Source organism: Schistocerca gregaria, unplaced genomic scaffold (assembly GCF_023897955.1).
Source record: "Schistocerca gregaria isolate iqSchGreg1 unplaced genomic scaffold, iqSchGreg1.2 ptg000963l, whole genome shotgun sequence".
Taxonomy (NCBI): domain Eukaryota; kingdom Metazoa; phylum Arthropoda; class Insecta; order Orthoptera; family Acrididae; genus Schistocerca; species Schistocerca gregaria.
Window position 1 is genome coordinate 130,353 of NW_026062315.1, and position 17,912 is coordinate 148,264.

Genomic DNA, 17,912 nt, shown 5'->3' on the forward strand with positions numbered 1-17,912 from the left:
TACATCATCAACGCCAACGTGTACCTGTGGAATTGCCGCCCCTATCAGATGCTCTTCACGCTGCTGCTCCACGCTCGGGTACGGAGGCGAATCGCCCCCTCCGGCGCGCCGCCTTTGCTGATCTCCCCCGTTGATTTCCTCGCGAGGGAATTTTTGGAAATTTTTCCTGACGCTTTTGACTAATTTTCTGCTCCCTTCTTCGACGAACTTCGTCCGCGCCCGCTGCAGTTCTTCGCCTGCTACAAGCCGGACCACGAGTCCAGCGTCAAGCAGATCGCGTACCTCGTCAAGGGCGCCAACAGGCTCTTCTGGCTGGACCTCGAGAGCGGCAGCAAGACCTTTTTTCACATATGGAACGTACCGCGCCACCTCGCACACCCCGCACCCCCCCCCCCCCCCGTCCCTCGCTAATCCCCCCCCCCTCCCCCTCCAGTTCCTGCACCGCGTCGTAACGCGCCCAGAATACTGGCGAGGCGTCGTCAAAAAGAAGTACATGGACCTGTTCGACTTGGTCGCCAAGTTCTACTTCTACTACATGCCGGACCACGACCAATTCCTCGCCTTCACTCGCGCCACCCAGGCTCTGTTCGACGAGTGCCGACCCGCCCTCGACCTCCCGCCTAACTACGCCAATCTGGACACGCTCAACCTCTTTTGCGCCGGGACCATCAGAACCCTCAGACTCATCAAAAACGAACGCGCCATCCTCTCCTACCTCTCCTGCTGCCTCTACTTCGGCGACCAGGAGCGACCCACCTCCTCGCCGCCGCCCGCTACCCGCCCATCGGCACCCCTCAACCGCAAGACCCGCGTCCTCCTCGCCAACACTCTCGACGACCTGGCCACCCCGGGATACCCCCTGTACCCCACTCCATCCATAAAGAAGAAGTCCCGTCAAGTCATCAACCAACTCTGGCCTCGCGGGCGCTTCTGGAGAAGCACCATCAACTTTCTGTTCAGGCTGCTGCGACCACCTTCGTTCTTTCACTGGTATCAAAAAACCCACGTCAGCGGACTCGTCCGCTCCATCTGCGCGCTCCCTCTCCGCCTCCTGGCCTCGGCGCGCTCCGCCCTCCTCTCGCTCCGCGTCCGCGCGCGCGAATCGCACGACGCCGCCCTCTCTCTGTCACCACGCTTTTCGGCCAACAACCAAAACACTTTTTATCGAATTTTTTTTCCGCTTTTGTGCCGCCGCCTCTCGACGGATATCCCGACCGCGAAAAACGCAGCCCCCCCTCGACCGGGAGACGGCCGCTCCTCCTTCTCCTCTTGAACCGTCCAGCCTTCTCCCCCGCGTCTCCTCCTTGCAGCCTTCGCCTCTCCCGCCAACGGGCGCTCCTCGCGCGGCCTCGCGTGCCAAAAGGATGCCGCGCCTGTCGACGCGCGACTCCGAGAGAAAACTCGCCGCCGCCTCCGAGAGAGCGCGGCCCGGCATCCACTTCGCGAATTGCTTGCTCTTTTTGACGCGCACCACTCTCGTCTCTCTCAACAAAAAACGCGGCAAACGCCGTCCTCAGGGCACAGAGCTCAAAAAAAAGCAAATCTCATCAATCACCGCTCTTTTCTGTTTTCCAAAATACATAAACCTCCGTTTACTCCGGCATCTCATTGTCTGGCATCGGAATCGTGTCGTCTTCTGTGTCTACCTGCAGCTCCACCTCCGGCGACAGCTGCCCGCGATGCAGCAAGTCTCCAGACCCCGCGGGGTCGTTCGGATACCTCGTGTGACCATCGCCGTGCTTTTCGGACTGCGACGCGTACGCGGGATTCGCGCCCTTGCGAGACGACGAAGATGATTGGCCGCGAGCTCCCTTCTCCTCCTTGTAGTAATGGCTCGCGGACTGCTCCGGCGACTTGCTGTGCCCCTGGGCACGAGACGACTCGTTCTCCTCGCTCCCGTTGCTCGAATTGCTCTGGTGAACCGCCGTCCCCTGTCCCTCCTCGAAGTGCCCCCTCTTTCGCCTCTTGCTCTCGTCTCGTTCGCTGCCGGCGCGGTGGCCGTACCCGTCGTCGTAGTTGTAGTACCCGGAGTTCCCGTCGCCGTGGCGGAAGTGCGAAGACGCGTTCGAGTACCGGTACGGCTTTCGCGAGGGGTCGCAGTGCTCGCCGCGCCCCGCTCGGTGTCCGTTCGTCGGCGTGTAGTTCGAAGAAGAGGAAGATGTGTAAGAATGCGGCGGCAACGAGCCGCCTGGAAGCGAGTGTCGGTGGTCGTGGTGGTAGTACCCCCGCGGCCGGTTCCCGCTGTTCCCGCTCGCGCTCGGCGCGTATCGGTGACCCGACTCCGACGTCGGCGCCCACTTCGCCGCGCCGGCCGTCACGTCTCTAGACGACGCGTTGTAGTGCCTTCTCGGCGAATGATCGCGGTAATAGCTGTCCAACGAGCTCCCCGCCGCGCGACCACCCCCCTCTCTTTCGCTCGGGGGCGGCGAGTCGTACTCCTTGGCGGGCGCCGACGAAGAAGATGAATTCGCAGGAACCGCCGGCGGCGACGCCAAACCCCCCCCTCCACTCACCCCACCGCCTCCACTCTCCTGCTTCTCCTCGGACGCGAACACCCGGTGCCTCCCCTGATTGTGGCCGCCTCCACCTCGGTAGCCCATGCTCGCCGGGTGCCCACTCCTCGCCCCTCCGTGGCCGCTCGCGTTCCTGCCACCCCCCGCCAACGTAGTTCGAAGAAGGCTGGCGGTACGACGCCCCCCCCCTCCCGGTTGTTGCCGTAGTAATTGCCGCCGTACGAGTGGGAGTAACCACCGTGCGCCGCATGATACCCACCATACTGATTGCCGTAATAAGACGACTCCCGTCTAAAATGATTGTCTCTCCGGCTAAAGCCAACCGCGTGCTCCTTCGCCACCGACGGCCCCTCCAACGGCTCCGCATCTCGACTCCCACTCGCACTCGCCGCGCCAGACTGCAACAACCCCTCCGCGCCGCCACCCCTCCCCCCCGCCGACTCTCCCTCCGCTCTCCTGTAATCCCCCTCCCGACTCCTGCCATCGTACTCTCTCTCCCTGTCGTACTCTCTCTCCCTCCTCGAGTGCGGGTGCGACTCGTAGTACCTCGACCCGTCCCCCCCCGTCGAAAACGGCTCCTTCGCCGGCGCCCTCGCAGACGCCGGACTGCTCGTCAACTCCCTGTATCGCTTCTGCAACGGCACCTTCGCCCTGTTCGCGTTCTCCTGCATCATCTCTACCTTTATCTTCTCCTGGTCCAGCGTCTGAATCCAGCCCCTGTGCTTGCTCAACGTGTCCTCCACCACCTCCTTGTCCATGATCCGATTCTCGTAGTCCAGTATGCACATCTCCAACCTCTGAAACAGCTGGTAGCCCATCCGAAGCTCGGCTATCTGCGTCAAGTAATCCGTCAGCACCGAAATCTTGTTCGACAAGTCGTTGGACAACTGGATGACCTCTCTGTCCGTGCAATTCTTGAGCGGCGGTATGACGAACGAGTCCGGCGAAAACAAATCCACCTTCGCCTTGATCACGTTGTAGCGCAACAACGAACTCTCGAGAATCTTCCCCAACTTGTAGAAATTCTGCAAGTACCACGGTATCACGCGCCCGGCAAAATCCGGCGTCGACGACAACGTAGACAAAACCTCTATATTCGAATTGTGACCGCTCGCCAGCGCGCCGCCCTCCTCGGCCCCCCCCAGCAGCGCGCCGCCCGCCCCGCCACCCCGATTGCTGCCCGGACTCGCGTGCTCCGCGTCGTTGCCCGCGTTCGAGACGTCCTGGCTCGCCTGCGACGACCCCGGCGCCGCCACCCCCTTCGCCGGAGCGCTCGCCTGGTCGTAAGGGGGCAAGTTCATGTGCTCTCGAATCCACACGTTCACCTCCTTGGTGAATATGCCCTTGGCGCACCACGTGTTGCTCAAGTGGACCAACTTAGATACCGTCGCCGGCGACGTCTCAACCGCGTCCTGGTACACGTGGCTCATGCTGTCAACTATGACGGAGTTAAACTCGGCCTCCAGCGAGTAGAACTCCGGGTTCTTACGGTGCTTGCACCGGTGCATCACGTCGTTGACTATGTACAACGCGATGATTTTTTTGTCGATGCCAGCTGTCAAGGAGCGTCCGCAGTCCGGCGAAAAAAAGTCGGGCCATAGCCGTCAAAAAACAAACAACTCAGACTTAGCAAAAATTCCCACGCCGGCGCGCACGCGTATATAAAACCTGCAGTTTTGTTGAAATAAAGTGTATACGCGCATACGCACAAAAAAGGTGGCCAGAAAGACAGGGTCGCCCAACGCAGACCGCCAAGGTGTACACACCTCTGGGGACCGCGCCGTCATTCGAGTTTTTCTCTCTTCGAGACCGCTCGTCGAGTCAACGCTTTCAAGCCGTACCATTCCATAAATACTCCTTCCATGTCTGTACAATGTGCGTGCTGTGTTGGTGGTACTGTTCGATCCACTTGCTCACATCTGTATTTCAAACGCGCGACGATTAGCAAAAAAAAAATAAACTGTGTGTGGAACGGTTCATCGACACTAGCACAAAACAGATTGACAAGTGTCAGTCCTTCGCAAATGGCAAAAAGTCGGCGCTCACTGGCCGCCAGCGCGCCGCGCGCCCCAAAACGTGCAAACGCGCTTTTTCCATCCACTCTCGTCGCGGCATTGCGCGCAAAACCCGACAAAGACGTACGGTCTTGCACATTCACACAAACGTCCCCCGTTGAACACAACATACCCCTAATAGAAGTCGGAGCACTAGTGCAGTTTTGCAAAAGCCCCAGAAGTGCCCTATAACTAAAATTACCTTCGATCATAGTGGCGACCGGGATGCGATAAGAGCTATTTCTACAGCACAGTCGGTGCAACTGTAAGGAAGTAAAGAAAATTATAGAAGGAAAAAAAGAAAGTAGTTCGGCCTAACTCAGGTATAAACGTCTATACAACAATTTATATCGGCCTATTAGGTGAGCTTGAAAAGTACGTATTATGTCACTTATAATCTTTGTATTGTGAGAGATGAGTGATGGAGAGATGAAATTATTTAAGGTCAAATTTGAAGAATTTGATTTGAATTTTTGTATGATGTGTTAAAAATATTTTGATAAAAAGGCCCCCGGCCATACCAAAGGTCCTAATAGGCACATTTTTTTTCATTCGCACCACTTGAGTCGGCTGTTAAAAAGGCCAGCCTAAATGACTCACTCCACCAACCTTCCACCCTTCACGTTGCCAGAGTTCAAACATTACGTATGGTTCGAGGAGACGGTCCAATCCAGCCACAGCAGAGAAGAGAGACTGAAGACGCTCAACAGCCTACTGGAGGCAGAGGTATTGTAATCGTGCGTTCCGCGATCGTTCGTGCGCGAATTGCAGCCGGTTTGAAGAAGCTTGAGCGCAATCGTTCGTCGCGAAAAATTTTTTGTTTCTAGATCTTCTTTCCATACCGTTCAACAATTCTGTGTATTCGGTGGGGCCTCGTCCGAACATTTCCAGGACTTACAAGAGCCTGTTCTCAGCTGTGCAAAAAGAGGCAGGGAATTTTTATAAAAAAGCCCGTCATCGGCCTTCCCAACAACAGGCAGAGTGAGCTGCATGCCGTGGGCGCGTTGGAGGAGACCATCGGCGGCGGGTCTCGCAGAAGTGCGGAAAGTGCTCCAGGCGACGAAACGCAATTCCAAGACGGTCTCTCGCAAGAGAGCGGAAGCCAGGCAGTCGGAGAGCAGAGGCCCACGACGAGTGTGGTGATAGGAAGAGGTTTGGACTTGGACGACGAAGACCTCATTGGAAACGACGAGGATTTGCCTTATTTCCATGCAACAAACGCTTGACAATTTGGATCGGTTGACGCCACGAACAAAAAAAATTTTTGTACGAGAGAGTGGTTCGAGACAGGGTTTGCCATGTGCTTCGTACGGACTGTTGGTTGTTGCTCGCCGCAAAAACCACAACTTGCTCGCACGCGCCACGCGGCGGCAGTGGTGAAACCGGCTGCACCTTGGACATTGGCTGTTACCGCGATCTCGACCGCTTCGCCTTCTGTCCCCCCTCGCAGAAGGGAAGCTCCGTCTTCCGCGTCGCCAAAGAGAAGGCGCAAATAATAAAGCTCACCTCTGCTGCAGTAAAGGAGTCTATCGTTCGGATCGCTAGCACCTGTCAAAAATTTCACCAAATCGCACGACCACCTCGCCTGGAATGCGCATCAACGCCAGTACCTAGACTTGATTGGTCGTTATATAGAAGCAGCGCTTTTATGTTCGATATGACACACACTGCTGACCCCTTTTTGTCTGATTACAACTATTAACAACGTATTGTACATTTTCACGTCAATATATTACAGGGTGTAGGCTGACCTGCCTCATTGTTTATTCCTTTTAAAATCGCTCTGCACGCTTTCTGATGCGCGTTTTCTTCTTTTGTTCGCCCTGCGAATCGAGGCCCAATGTCGAATTTTTTCAAAAAATCCCTCGTCTTCCAGTTTTGATCTCCCCAATTCCCTCGCCGTGACGGCCTCGTTCATGTAGCGCAGCACCTCTTGCTCTTCTAGCTTGAGCTCTGTCACGGGCTGGGCAATTTGCTTTTCAATGCGCAAAAACGATTCCACTTGATACTGATCAATTAGTAAAATTGAATTGCCGTGCCTCCCCTTTCTTGCCGTCCTTCCCACCCGGTGTACGTAATCCTCGGCGCTATTGGGAACATTCATGTGGATGACAAGTTGAGCCAAAGGGATGTCTAGGCCCCTGGACGCCAGGTCCGTTGCTATCAAAATTTTGTTTGTTCCCGATTTAAAACCTGTGAGCGCCGATATCCTCTCCTTCTGCTTCATGAAGCGGTTCAACCTAGAGACCGTCAACGGCACCTTCGAATGCTCAATCAAGCCGGCCAAAACCTCGCACGCCTCGCATGACGGCACAAAAATGATGATTCCGGTGAGATGGCTGTATTTGTGAAGCAAATACACCAAATAGCACTCTTTCGTGACCTGCGGAATGAAGATGTATTCCATGGTGAGTGTCGACGGTACTGACCACATCGGTTTGCCATCGACGGAAACTTTAGAGAATTCTGAATCACATTGTTTTTTTTCAACATAGCCCGTTTCTTGATAGACATAAAGTTCCTTTGCATCTTGACCAACAGACACTAACTTTTCTATATTCAGGGTCATTGTCGCGGAGAACAATAAGGTCTGTCGCTCTGGTGGGACGTGCGCCAAAATAGTCTTCAAGTCCTCGCTGAAATCCGGCTCTAACAACCTGTCGGCTTCGTCCAACACCAAATATTTGATTCTCCTGAACGAAACTAAGTGCACTGCCGTCGCGCCATTGCTGATAATCTGCGCGAGGCGTCCAGGTGTAGCTATCAAAATATGTGGCTTGGTTTCTAATATTTTAGTTTGTTCGTTTTGCTCGAGTCCGCCAATGATGGCCTGTGTCCTAATTTTCATGCGATCGCCAAGCAGGTAAAACTCCTCGGCTATTTGCAGCACCAGTTCGCGCGTAGGCGCTAGGATCAGGGCGCGAAAGGCTCCTGGATCCATAGCCACGTCCGAAAAAATTGGAACGGCAAAGCATAGCGTTTTACCCTGGCCAGTACGCGCGATACCCACAACATTCTTCCCCTGAAAAACCGCAGGAATAGTCGCACGTTGGACGGGAGTCGGCTTGTCAATGCTAACGCTAGAAAGCTGCCTAGAAAGCCATTTCGGAATCACATGATACGACCTGAAGTCTACAAATTTCGGATCTGGGAATTCACCTTCTTTTTCAAGTACTCTGGTCGTCCGCGTCCCATCATCAAGCATCGCTGGTCTCTCAAGGTCATTAGAGCTCGAGTGCCGCCGAAAAAATAAATGTCTCTTTTTATTTGTCAGTACAGAAAAAGAAAACGCGCTTCGCATCCGTGAATAATAATCAACTCGACGCGCTCCTCTCAAATCCGACGCGAGGAAAATACTCGTCTCGGTGTGGGAGCCGGATCGCAGCCCGAGAGCCTGTCGGCACGTTCGAACTTTTGGCAGACACAATCTAGTCTATTATTTTTTTTGACGGAAAACTTTAAATCTTCTCGCCGCCGCACCGCGTCTTGAATACGCTTCAGGACCTCCAATGGTTCGATATCGACCCCAAAGAGTCTCCAAGCGCTTTTCGCTCCGAAGAAAAAACAAAGGTACACTGCAGTAAGCTTTCCCCTCGCGCGTAAAATTTCACAAAATTTGTCCTAGACGTAGTTTGATTGTCAAAAAGTGACGTGTTCGATGTACCGGTGTACTAACTTTTTGGCCGTGTTGGGCATTGATACGCTTCAGACCTCGACGAAATCTATGACAGCATAGCTGGCCCCTCCAAGGCTCAAAAAGCGCGCTCTACAGCGGACTTAAGCCTTCCTGGTTCAGGACAATTCTATTGTGTAGTTTGCGAGTACGGAAAAGTTTTGTGTGTCTTAAAACCAGCTCTGCCTCGCGTGCGTCAGTTCCGAAGCTTGTGACACTGATCCACCCATATTGCAACTTCAGTCGACACTTTCAAGACCAAAAGGCTCGAGATTCCCACCTCAAAACCAAGAAACACGTCAGGCGTGCAAAACGCCTAGAAACACCCCCATACACAGGCGAGGAACACTTAAAAATCGATAATGGTCCAACGTCGCTCGCCGTGCCCGGGCCGAGTCAAGAATAGATATATGCGACAGTTATCACAACACTTTTCCTGAACTGATAACTTTTAGCATCTCCCTTGCCAATAAAATACTTTACTTGAGCCTGCAGCTATTTCCTCTCTCTTTCTTCTGGAAATGTTTATCAGTCTTATTTCCTTATTCTAGCGCGGAATGGCCCTCATGTATGCTATGTGCCTGCTGGTGTTCCCCATATGCAGTACAAGCAAGGTCATATGTATAATTTGCACGTCACCGAGTTTTGTGTCACAGTAGAAGACGCTTTTAGTTACTCTGTGCAAAGCTGTTGCCTTCCGTAACCACAACCTCGATACGTGTCCATTTCTTTTATCGCCTTGACGTAACCTGGCCGAAAGGAGCATCCGCAACAATATGTTCTATTCGTGCTCTGCGAGTCGAGACCTCATTACCGACATCTGTCTGATGGAAAAGCCGTTTTCACGCCTCTGATTTCCTTGTCACCGTTCGTTGCACACAATCTATACAATGCACAAAAAAAGCGGTTCAACGTCCTTTCCTTCGCCAGCCGAGTCTGTTATTATCTCATATATTATTGTATCGTGTACTACTATTATACTCTATTTCCAGCACACCTAAACCTCAATTCTGCATCGTGTTGGGGAGTTGTGATTGCCTGCTTTATATTTTTATTGCTTTCCATAAACACTTTGTTGCTTCTTTTTTTTGTTTCGCCGTCTCAGATCGTTTTCATTGTCTTAGTTACCGTACCTTCCTGCTAGACTGAGCACAAGTATCTCGTATCTTGAGCCATGTCAGCACTCGTTCTGCGTATCAAATTTCCTAGCGAGGTACGCCTTATTTTACGATTTTTTAGATAGGCATATTGCTTCTTGGCGCGCTCTGATTCTGCCCTGTCGTTGATCTACAATACTGTTTGACAATGGCGGTGCACGCTGAGAACCGGTGGCTGATTGCCTTTAACGTGAGCGCGCTGCGAAAAGAAGAGACTACATCCGAGTTTGTCAATCAGTTTCTGTGCAGGCTCGATAGAAAGAACTGGCAAGGTTTGTTTGTGAACAGCAATAACCATCTCAGTTCTCTTGCTGAGGTTCTAATCTAAACGTTTTTTTGCTTGAATGCATATGGCTGTCATAGTTATGCCTCAAATCAAAAGGAGGAAGTAGCTAGCTAGACATGAATTTTTCTTTTTTTATTGCAATTCAGAACGAACAGAAGCTAGAGAGATGTGGCAGCTCGGATTAGACATCATACATTAAAGATGCATGAAACACTGACGAGGTCATTTTGCTGTGCGCTGGTTTTTTAGTATCCCTTGATTTACAAAACGCTCAGGGTCAATGCCAACTACAATGTTAAAGAGGCTATTGCATACATCTCGCAGACAGTCAACACGACCAGCCTTTTAAAGGGTAACGAAGGTTTATATATCCCAGATCGGGATAAGTGGTTAGAAGACGATGTCCCACTATCTTCATTCGATTTTCTTCAAGACGTTGTACGTATGACTTGGGGTTTGTCACATTGTTTAATGCCACCTTCTCCCCGTGCTCCTTCCCCAACATGAGAGCGGCTGCTACTTTGTCGATCATGAGTACTCTAAGTGCACGCTTAGGCCTGCTTTTAATTTTTAGTGTACTCACCACAACATGGCCGTTGTCTCAAGTTTGCCTGTTTCATCACCCAGAACTAAGCCGCTGTTTGATCTAGGAGCACATCGAATTTAAATCTAAAACAAGTGATGGCGGTTCACAGAAATCTTCTTCTGGTGGCTCCTCTGGGGGAAGTCGTGCAGGCGGTGGTGGCTGCTGTGCCATTTTGTAGACAACTATTTTTCATATTACTCCTCCAGAAAGAGGTTCCTTCCCTTCTATTGCACACACATCTATGCATTTCGGGTGGCATATATTCACTAAGAGCTGTTGTCCCTAGATTCGGCAAATTCTTCAAAAAAAACGCTTCATGGATCGATTGCGCCTCGTAATGACTAACAGACATATATGTCTCTGTAGCTAACACCAAGCTGTGGGATCACATTTCTGAGTCCATTTGCGAGTTGCCCTGCTTCTGGACATATTCTCAGTTTGTACATTTTCAAATGTATTCAGCGGTCAAATTTTTTCATGCACAAGACACACGTAAAAAGATTTGTGTTGATAGGTTTTGAAATTTTTGGTCCAACCTTCTCGGCTGATATTAATATGGGTGGGTACATCTGCGCAGGAATGGTCGGTGAGGAGAAGTCCTGGAAAGTCCACCAGTTTTTTCAGAATGTGAATTTTGCGGTATTAGAACTGCGCGCCATGTGGAAATAGGGCGACTTCCTGCGTGTGTAAGTACGGGGTGAAGATTCTACCACATCACAGTACGCGCATACATGGCAAATGGGGTAAAAATAATGGATTTGCGCGATTGTTGAAAAAGGAGAGGGATCGATTGTGGTCTCGCGACATCTACATGAAGTTGATGGAGGCGGCAATGCGGTACCCTGCGGCGAAGATGGCGGATGGACCGCGCGAACGAGCAGATAGATTGTGTAGAAATTAATTTTGGTCGCGTTTGAAAGATTGACAGCTTTTTATAGCTTCACATCTGTCACCGCGACACGTATCGTCGAGCATAAATTGTGATGTGGGTGAGATGAGCCGGACACGTCTTGCGAGGTTGCTAGTACACTACACGCGAGAGGGGCAGTATGCACTAGCCGCTTGAGCGTGGAATAGAACGATAAATAAGGTGTTTTTGGAGTACGCGAAGAAATTGTCTGAATTTTTGAATCAGTCGTATTTTCTCGCCGGCTACGATATCATTACGTCCGGTCATCGAGGTCGGTGAGTTGCGCATGAATGTTCGAAGCAATTCGTAGATAGGGCGGTCAGCTAGTAGGCTGCGATTCGTTTTTGCAAGGAGCATAGGTGATCTGCCGGCTGTTCGCGTCTCGTAGTTGCGGCGATATGGAAGTACATAAAGTTCGATCTGTTGAGAAATTTAGCGGGGACCGATCCTTAGCTACGGCGGGTAGTGTGGGTTACTGACATCAATTCTCTGCTACGGGGGTTCAAAAAGAGGTACAAGAACCATGCCTTGGACGAGGATTACAAGCCGGAGTTCAAGAAAAGAAAGCGGGGGCAATGGCAGAGGGAGACAGAGTACGTATGTATTGGTGGCGACGTGAGCAGCGCGATAGGGGAGGTGGGGAGGCAGTGAAAGGGGGAGGGCTGCGTGTGTAGGGATGTGTGTGTAAGCGCATGTATGAGGAGTGCGAGTGTTTGCGTGTGTGGGAATTGTTGGGGTGCCGGCTGAAAACTCTGATACATAAGTTGTGAGAAGCGTCGTTTGCGACGAGGAGGAAGAGGATAGTGTGGAGGAGGGGTCCGATGTGGTGTCGTCTTCGCTGGAGAGTGTGGTGGATGGGAGCGAGATTTCGGACGACGAGCAGGACTCGTACGACAGCGATTTATACATTGACGAGAGGGATCGGGAGGAGCTGGCGAGGCTTCCGGAGTCTCAGCGTGAGGAGGTGTTGTTCGAGCGAAGTGAGCGTCGAAAGCAGATTCGGGAGCGAAATGCGTTGAAGAGCAAATTGAGAATGCAGCTTCAGAAGGAGCGTCGAGGTATGACGGAGGCGAGTGGATACGCGTCGACGAGGCACGCGCGGGAGGCGGAGAGGTCTGGGGAGAAGAGGCAGCAGGATGCGCTGAGCGAGTTGAAGGTGTTGCGCGAGAAGAAGATGGTGAAGTCCGGCTTGAGCCGCGGTTTGACGAGGCAGGGTTCGGCGCCTGAAGGTGCTGAGGTGGAAAGAGAGGTTGTGGGGGGATGCGATGTGGGGGGTGGTCGGCGGGATACGAGGAAGGACGTGGCGGAGAAGGACGCGAAGGAGGTGGAGTTTGTGGTTCGGGACGAGACGACATATCAAGACATTTGTCGCATTACGATACGTCGCAACACGTTGTTGAAGTGGATAGGCGAGCCGTATTGGGACAGGACGGTCCGCGGGGTGCTTGTGCGCGCCTGCGTTGGTCAGAGCGCGTCTGGAGGGATCTACAGATTGGCGGAGGTGGTTGATTATCACGAACAAGAAAATTTGAAGTATGTGTTGGATGGGAAGGAATATTCGATGAAGTTGTCGTTGACGATTGGCGATGCGACGCGAGACTTTACACTGGAGTACATTTCTAATTATTTGCCCTCTGAGACGGAATACCAAGACTGGAAGAGGCTGGTCTTGAACCAGAAGCTCTTGCTTCCGACGAAGGAAAGTATGAAGCGCATTTACGCGAACATTGAGGCAGCTCGGAACTACGTGCATACGTGTGAGGACGTTGATCGCAAGGTCGCCGAGAACAATGCCAAGCTTAGACGTGAGGGCCGAAATTTAGCCGTTTATTCGCCGATTTTGCGCAAGAATACGCTGTTGATGCTCAAGTGTGCCCAGGCGCGCCAGGACCACGCCAACATTGCTCGTCTCGAGGCGGAACTGCGCGAACTCGACGAATTGAGGGCGGCTGAACAAAAGAGGAGTGTGATCGCCACCGCCAACGCTCAGGTTATCCTGTCAATCAATCAGAAAAACCGCGGGAAGAACACGGCCATCAGGCGCTCCTACGTCCCCGAATCGACAGTTTTGGAGACCGAGCTGAACCCCTTTGCTCGTCGGCCCACCTACAGCTCGGTGTTCATAGCCAGACAGACCAAGCCGCTGATCGAAACGAAGGAAAATGCAACCGGCGGCAACGCCGAGGAAGAAGTCTTGCCTGAGGCGGCTTCGCCGACTTCACCGCCTCAGCAACCGCTCGAAGACGACTGGAGGTCGTCGGTCGACGTCGATCTGAAACTGGACCTAGACAGCCAGCAACTCGCACCTGTCAACACCCTGGTTGCCAGCACCTCTTTTTCAGAAGAGAAGCCCGCCGACTCGAGTCCCGCTGCCGCCAAGCAGTCGTACGGAACGGCAGAGGAAGTCCTGCGCGTCGAGGCGCAGATCCCCGCACCGAGACCCGTGCCGGGTCGAGTTGTCTCTCTGACGGACTACCTGAGACAAAAAAAACAGACCTGAGCCGAAAAGATCCAAAAAAAGATGCCTCTGCGTTTGCCTGTAAACACGTGTGTGTATTGTGTAAATGTATGTGCATTCACGGTCTGAACGCGGGATTGCGGGGTCTCTGAAATTCAAGCGAGGTGAGAAGGACCAGCTTCAGAGGCGCGCTTCGGGCAAGACGGTGCGCGCAGAGAGCGTCTCGGTCGAGTGTTGCGTGCTGTAGAAAGAGCAGACTGGAAGAAAAGAGGGTACAACTTTTTTTTTTTTGTGTCCTTAAGCTTGGTTTTCTTATATACCGCGATTTGCTCATACACAACAGACGACAGGCTCCGCGAAGCGCGCCTCGCATCTCGATCCGGGTAGCTCCACCATGCACGTGGCTTTGTCTATTCTGTGGGCGGCCATGCGTTCCGTCATAAAAATTTTTTTGACCTCTCTCCCTGGCGCTATCATGTATGCTCTTGGCTACATCAAAAGAGATACCATAGGGGGGTTGGCGAAGGTGAGTCGCTTGTTCCGAACGGGGCGTGGTTTGTCTTTTGTGCTCCCGGTTTCCCCTAACTCTCCCTCCTTGTCTTTTGCGCTCTTCAGCTTCTCCACTACGTCCTCTTCCCTTGCCTCATATTTTACAAGATTTCCGTTGGTATAAGCGTCGAGAGTCTGAAGATCGCCTGGCCTCTCGTGTTGTATCCTTCTCTGCAGTGCATCTTCGGGTTCCTCTTCGCCAAGTTTCTCTCTGTCGTTTTGGGCGTTTCGCGCGGGCCCTTGGAGAAGGTTCTCACCGTCACGCTCATGTTCAGCAACTATGGCAACCTCCCGTACATGGTCATCGACTCGATCACCACCGAGATCGAGCCCTACTCTAAGGACCCCACCGCGCTCAGTCGCGGACTCGCCTACTCTTCGCTCTTCCTCTTCACCTCCAGCGCCTGGATGTGGTCGTTTGGACCTTATTACATGAGTCGCGGGTCTCGCTCTGTGCCCGTTCAGTCTCTTGACGAGATCACCTCCAATAACAATTCCTTCGTTCGTTCCCGATCTTCTAGCTCCTGCTCGGAAGCGTTTCTCCCAGACGTCAGCAAAAACTGCGCCGCTTCGGACAGCTTCTCTGTGTCCGCTCGTCAGACCCTGAACTCCTCTCCAGCTTTGCAACAGGTCGTCGTTCCTCTGGAGCAGCTGCACATTCCCGTCCAAAAGGACGAAGAGCCCTCTTCCTCCACTTCCTCGTGCAACTTCGAGACACTCGACGGCACCTACCTCTGCCAAACGCCCCTCCAGGCGTCTCCTATCTGCCCCGGCAGCGACGATCAATTCTTACAACAACCGCCCAATACTTTCTCTAAATTTAAGGAAAAAATTTGTCACTTTTTTCGCTCTACTTTTCAACTTTTACGCAAGCTCGTCAGTCCCAGCACCATCTCTTGCATCCTGGCCATCTCCATCGTCTTGATCAACCCTGTGCATCGCGCCCTGTTCCACGACGTCCCCTCCATGATCTCGAACCCCTCTCGTCCGGCCCTCCAGCCCACCTCTATTCCCACCCCCGACGGGGACTCTGCTCCTCCTCCCCTCAAATTCATCGCGGACGTCATCGAAATACTCGGCGACGCCTCTATCCCCCTCTCGCTCACCATCCTCGGCTCCAGCCTGTACCAAACGCTCAAGCCCAGCTCTACCTCCACTTCCTACAGCGTCTCTCCGTCCGCCGCCCAACTCACCCACCGACTCTCTCCGCGCGCCATCATCGCCATCGCCGTCGCCGCCAAACTGCTGTTCATGCCCATCTTCGCCTTCAGCGTAGCCTACTTGCTGTCGCTGGTCGGCCTCTCGATTCGAGACTCTCTCGTCTTCCTGGTCCTCACCATCGAGGGATCTTCGCCCTCCGCCATCAACCTCATCGTCCTCATCCAAATCACGAACTCCCAAGACGTCATGCAAACCATATCCTTCATCATCTTCTTCCAGTATCTCTTCGCCATGATCACCATGCCGCTCGTCGTCCTCACCTCCGTCAGCATCTTCGGCTAACCCCTTCCGTCGCCCGACGCGACGCGCGCACCTGCGACTCCGGGCCTCCCCCTCCTCCCCTGTAGCGATAAAGCGCACGCTCAAAAGAGCGCTTTCCAGCAATGATGTACTCTTTTTTTTTTTTAATTTCGAAAAAAAAAAAATCATTCAACTTTACACATACTCGTCGGAATAAGGTGTTTCGAACTCGGATATGTTGCTCGTCTGGTGCTCGAACAAATCGTAGAACGACGAACCAACCTGTTCCAGCACCATCCCTAAAGACCCCCCTCTGTGGTACTCAGAAAACGCCCTCCTCGCGCACGACCTCGTCAGAGTCGCCGCCCCCCACGCCGCCAACACAGACTTTGATGCCAACTTCGGATGTCCCTCCTGCTCCTTCACCTTCTCCACCAACCCATATGTGGAAATGGCGCCACAGTTCCACCCCATGAAAGTCGCAGCTATCCCCGACAAAATGTCTCCCTGTCCCCCCCATCGCCTCAACCCGCCGCTCTCTGTGCACTGAACGACCAGAAACCCGTCTGATATCGTGTCCACCGAGCCCTTCTTCAGAATTGTGACGTGGCCCAACGCTTTCGCTAGCCTCTTCACCGTGTCCGATATGATCTCCTCCTCGCTCTTCGAGTCGCCGCCGTCACATCGCGCACCTCCGCTCCCCCCCCCTTCTGAATGCCTACTAGAATCCTTCTTCCGCCTATCCTCGTCGTTCTCGCACGCCTTCGGAAGGCCGTTTTTGTCCACCTCTATCCCCAGCACCGCCTTGCACAAGCGGATGTACTCCACTGCGTTCGGCGTCAAGATCACCCGGCGATAGTTCTTAATCGTCTCCAAGCTCGACTCGATCGCCACAATCCCATCGCCGTCTATCACCACCGGAATGTTCGCTTGGCGCGCCTTCTGAATCACGTCCCTCGCGCACGCCTGTACCAGTGCGTCCCTCCCTAACCCCGGCCCCACCACCAGAGAGTGAAACGATTTCATCCAGTTGTCCACGTTCTTGCAAACCTCCCTGTGCGCCGCCGCCACCTGGTCGTGCTCGAGCTCCTGACCAAACTTCAGTCCGAAGCTCTCCTTGGCCTCCTCGCTCGTCATCAGAAAAGGCAACACAATGCTCTCTGGATTGAAGGACTTGATCGAAGTTGCCGCGCTCTTGCAGCACACAATGTACGCAACGTCTGCTCCCTTTAAAGAAAATGAGTAAAAAAAAAAAAAAAAGTACGCCCTTTGTGTGACGGCCACCACCAACCCAACGTGTTTATCTTATATGTCCCTCACTCCAAAAAAAAAAAAAAAACAAACTCAAGTCGCGCCCCTCATCCCCGCTCTGCGTACCGCTCTCGCTCCAGCCGTTGCTGCGAAGTGCGGCGCCCCCGAGTACTCTAAGCTTCCTCCCACCACCGCGATTCTTCCAAATTGGCCTACAGTATTGAATATTTCGCCCAAAATTAAACAATTTTGTTCTTGTACCGTCCTCCCTCCCTTCTCCCTACAAAAAAAAAAAAAAAAAAAAAAAAAGCCTCGCCACCGCCGCGCGCGAACTAGAGACCCCCCGCGGAGCCTCCCGTCCCTCTGCTCTCTTCGAGTGAGCAGCGCGCTCGAACGGCTTTCCCGGCGGTCGTACCCTTGTGATATTTCCCAGAAAGTCTAGGCACACACGCCCGAAACTGGGACGACAAAAACTCCTGTGACAGCTGAGAACTCATCGTCGCAAGGAACGCGCAGCAAATATATCGGGGCTTTTGCAGGCTACAATAATATGAAGCCCAACTTGAGCCAAGAATAATAAAAAAAATTTTTGCGCTTCTTTGGCACGCACCCTAGCACGCTAGACTTCCACCCCCTTCAATCGCGCGAAAAAACACCGTGCGCGCCCCTCCGCCCGAACGCCTCGCGGACCCTCGCCCGTTCGCTTGCTCCTAGCTTCTGTTTCGTAGAGAGAGAGAGAGAGAGAGAGAGAGAGAGAGAGAGAGACAAAATTAATCGCAACCTTTCTCTCCCTCCTCTGTGATCACCGCGTAACGGCCCCGCCCCCGCACGCGCCGCTACACCACCACCTCGCAGATTTATTTTCTGGCCCAGATCTGTCAATCGGCGCTCGGAATCGACAAGTAGGCGAACCGTCGGCGCGCTTCTCGGCTTTGCAGCGGCGGCTTGCCCTCGTTCCCGGATCCGCCGACTCCCTCCTCCTCTGCGCTCTCCGGCGCTTCCTCCTCCAGGTCG

At 53.1% G+C, this 17,912-nt stretch overlaps 6 protein-coding genes and 2 long non-coding RNA genes across 11 annotated transcripts; 5 read left to right on the plus strand and 3 right to left on the minus strand.

Moving 5' to 3' along the window:
- Nucleotides 1–5: 5 nt before the first annotated feature.
- Nucleotides 6–1,273, plus strand: LOC126326037 (uncharacterized). Its single transcript, XM_049995482.1, has 3 exons — nucleotides 6–78; nucleotides 229–357; nucleotides 434–1,273. The coding sequence occupies exons 1-3, from the start codon at nucleotides 49–51 to the stop codon at nucleotides 1,271–1,273; spliced, it is 999 nt and encodes a 332-aa protein (XP_049851439.1). The 5' UTR covers nucleotides 6–48.
- A 1,204-nt stretch (nucleotides 1,274–2,477) lies between these two features.
- On the minus strand, nucleotides 2,478–4,956 carry LOC126326050 (uncharacterized). Its single transcript, XM_049995498.1, has 3 exons — nucleotides 4,701–4,956; nucleotides 4,355–4,432; nucleotides 2,478–4,068 (listed from the first exon to the last, which is right to left on the minus strand). Exons 1-3 carry the CDS (start codon nucleotides 4,777–4,779, stop codon nucleotides 2,510–2,512), a joined length of 1,716 nt encoding a protein of 571 aa, XP_049851455.1. The 5' UTR covers nucleotides 4,780–4,956; the 3' UTR covers nucleotides 2,478–2,509.
- A 1,367-nt stretch (nucleotides 4,957–6,323) lies between these two features.
- LOC126326051 (uncharacterized) lies at nucleotides 6,324–7,868 on the minus strand. Its single transcript, XM_049995499.1, has one exon. It carries the CDS (start codon nucleotides 7,866–7,868, stop codon nucleotides 6,324–6,326), a length of 1,545 nt encoding a protein of 514 aa, XP_049851456.1.
- Nucleotides 7,869–8,047: 179 nt separating this feature from the next.
- On the plus strand, nucleotides 8,048–8,724 carry LOC126326059 (uncharacterized). Its single transcript, XR_007560493.1, has 3 exons — nucleotides 8,048–8,137; nucleotides 8,277–8,388; nucleotides 8,484–8,724. It is a non-coding gene; the product is annotated as an uncharacterized LOC126326059 (long non-coding RNA).
- A 562-nt stretch (nucleotides 8,725–9,286) lies between these two features.
- LOC126326058 (uncharacterized) lies at nucleotides 9,287–10,756 on the plus strand. The gene is made up of 3 exons (XR_007560492.1): nucleotides 9,287–9,453; nucleotides 9,933–10,121; nucleotides 10,334–10,756. It is a non-coding gene; the product is annotated as an uncharacterized LOC126326058 (long non-coding RNA).
- Nucleotides 10,757–11,400: 644 nt separating this feature from the next.
- Nucleotides 11,401–16,911, plus strand: LOC126326048 (RNA polymerase-associated protein RTF1 homolog). 4 transcript variants are annotated; one of them, XM_049995494.1, is made up of 4 exons: nucleotides 11,401–11,583; nucleotides 11,690–11,772; nucleotides 11,954–13,909; nucleotides 16,883–16,911. In XM_049995494.1, the coding sequence occupies exons 1-3, from the start codon at nucleotides 11,578–11,580 to the stop codon at nucleotides 13,677–13,679; spliced, it is 1,815 nt and encodes a 604-aa protein (XP_049851451.1). In that variant the 5' UTR covers nucleotides 11,401–11,577; the 3' UTR covers nucleotides 13,680–13,909; nucleotides 16,883–16,911. The 4 variants fall into 4 exon arrangements, with proteins under 4 accessions (XP_049851451.1, XP_049851452.1, XP_049851450.1 ...); XM_049995495.1 differs by lacking the exon at nucleotides 16,883–16,911 and having other exon boundaries at nucleotides 11,401–11,592; nucleotides 11,690–11,776; nucleotides 11,954–13,694; XM_049995493.1 differs by lacking the exon at nucleotides 16,883–16,911 and having other exon boundaries at nucleotides 11,401–11,592; nucleotides 11,954–13,694.
- On the plus strand, nucleotides 14,454–15,689 carry LOC126326038 (uncharacterized). Its single transcript, XM_049995483.1, has one exon. The coding sequence runs from the start codon at nucleotides 14,454–14,456 to the stop codon at nucleotides 15,687–15,689; it is 1,236 nt and encodes a 411-aa protein (XP_049851440.1).
- LOC126326052 (ATP-dependent (S)-NAD(P)H-hydrate dehydratase-like) lies at nucleotides 15,786–17,474 on the minus strand. The gene is made up of 3 exons (XM_049995501.1): nucleotides 17,314–17,474; nucleotides 17,025–17,110; nucleotides 15,786–16,874 (listed from the first exon to the last, which is right to left on the minus strand). Exons 1-3 carry the CDS (start codon nucleotides 17,393–17,395, stop codon nucleotides 15,843–15,845), a joined length of 1,200 nt encoding a protein of 399 aa, XP_049851458.1. The 5' UTR covers nucleotides 17,396–17,474; the 3' UTR covers nucleotides 15,786–15,842.
- Between the last annotated feature and the right edge of the window lie 438 nt (nucleotides 17,475–17,912).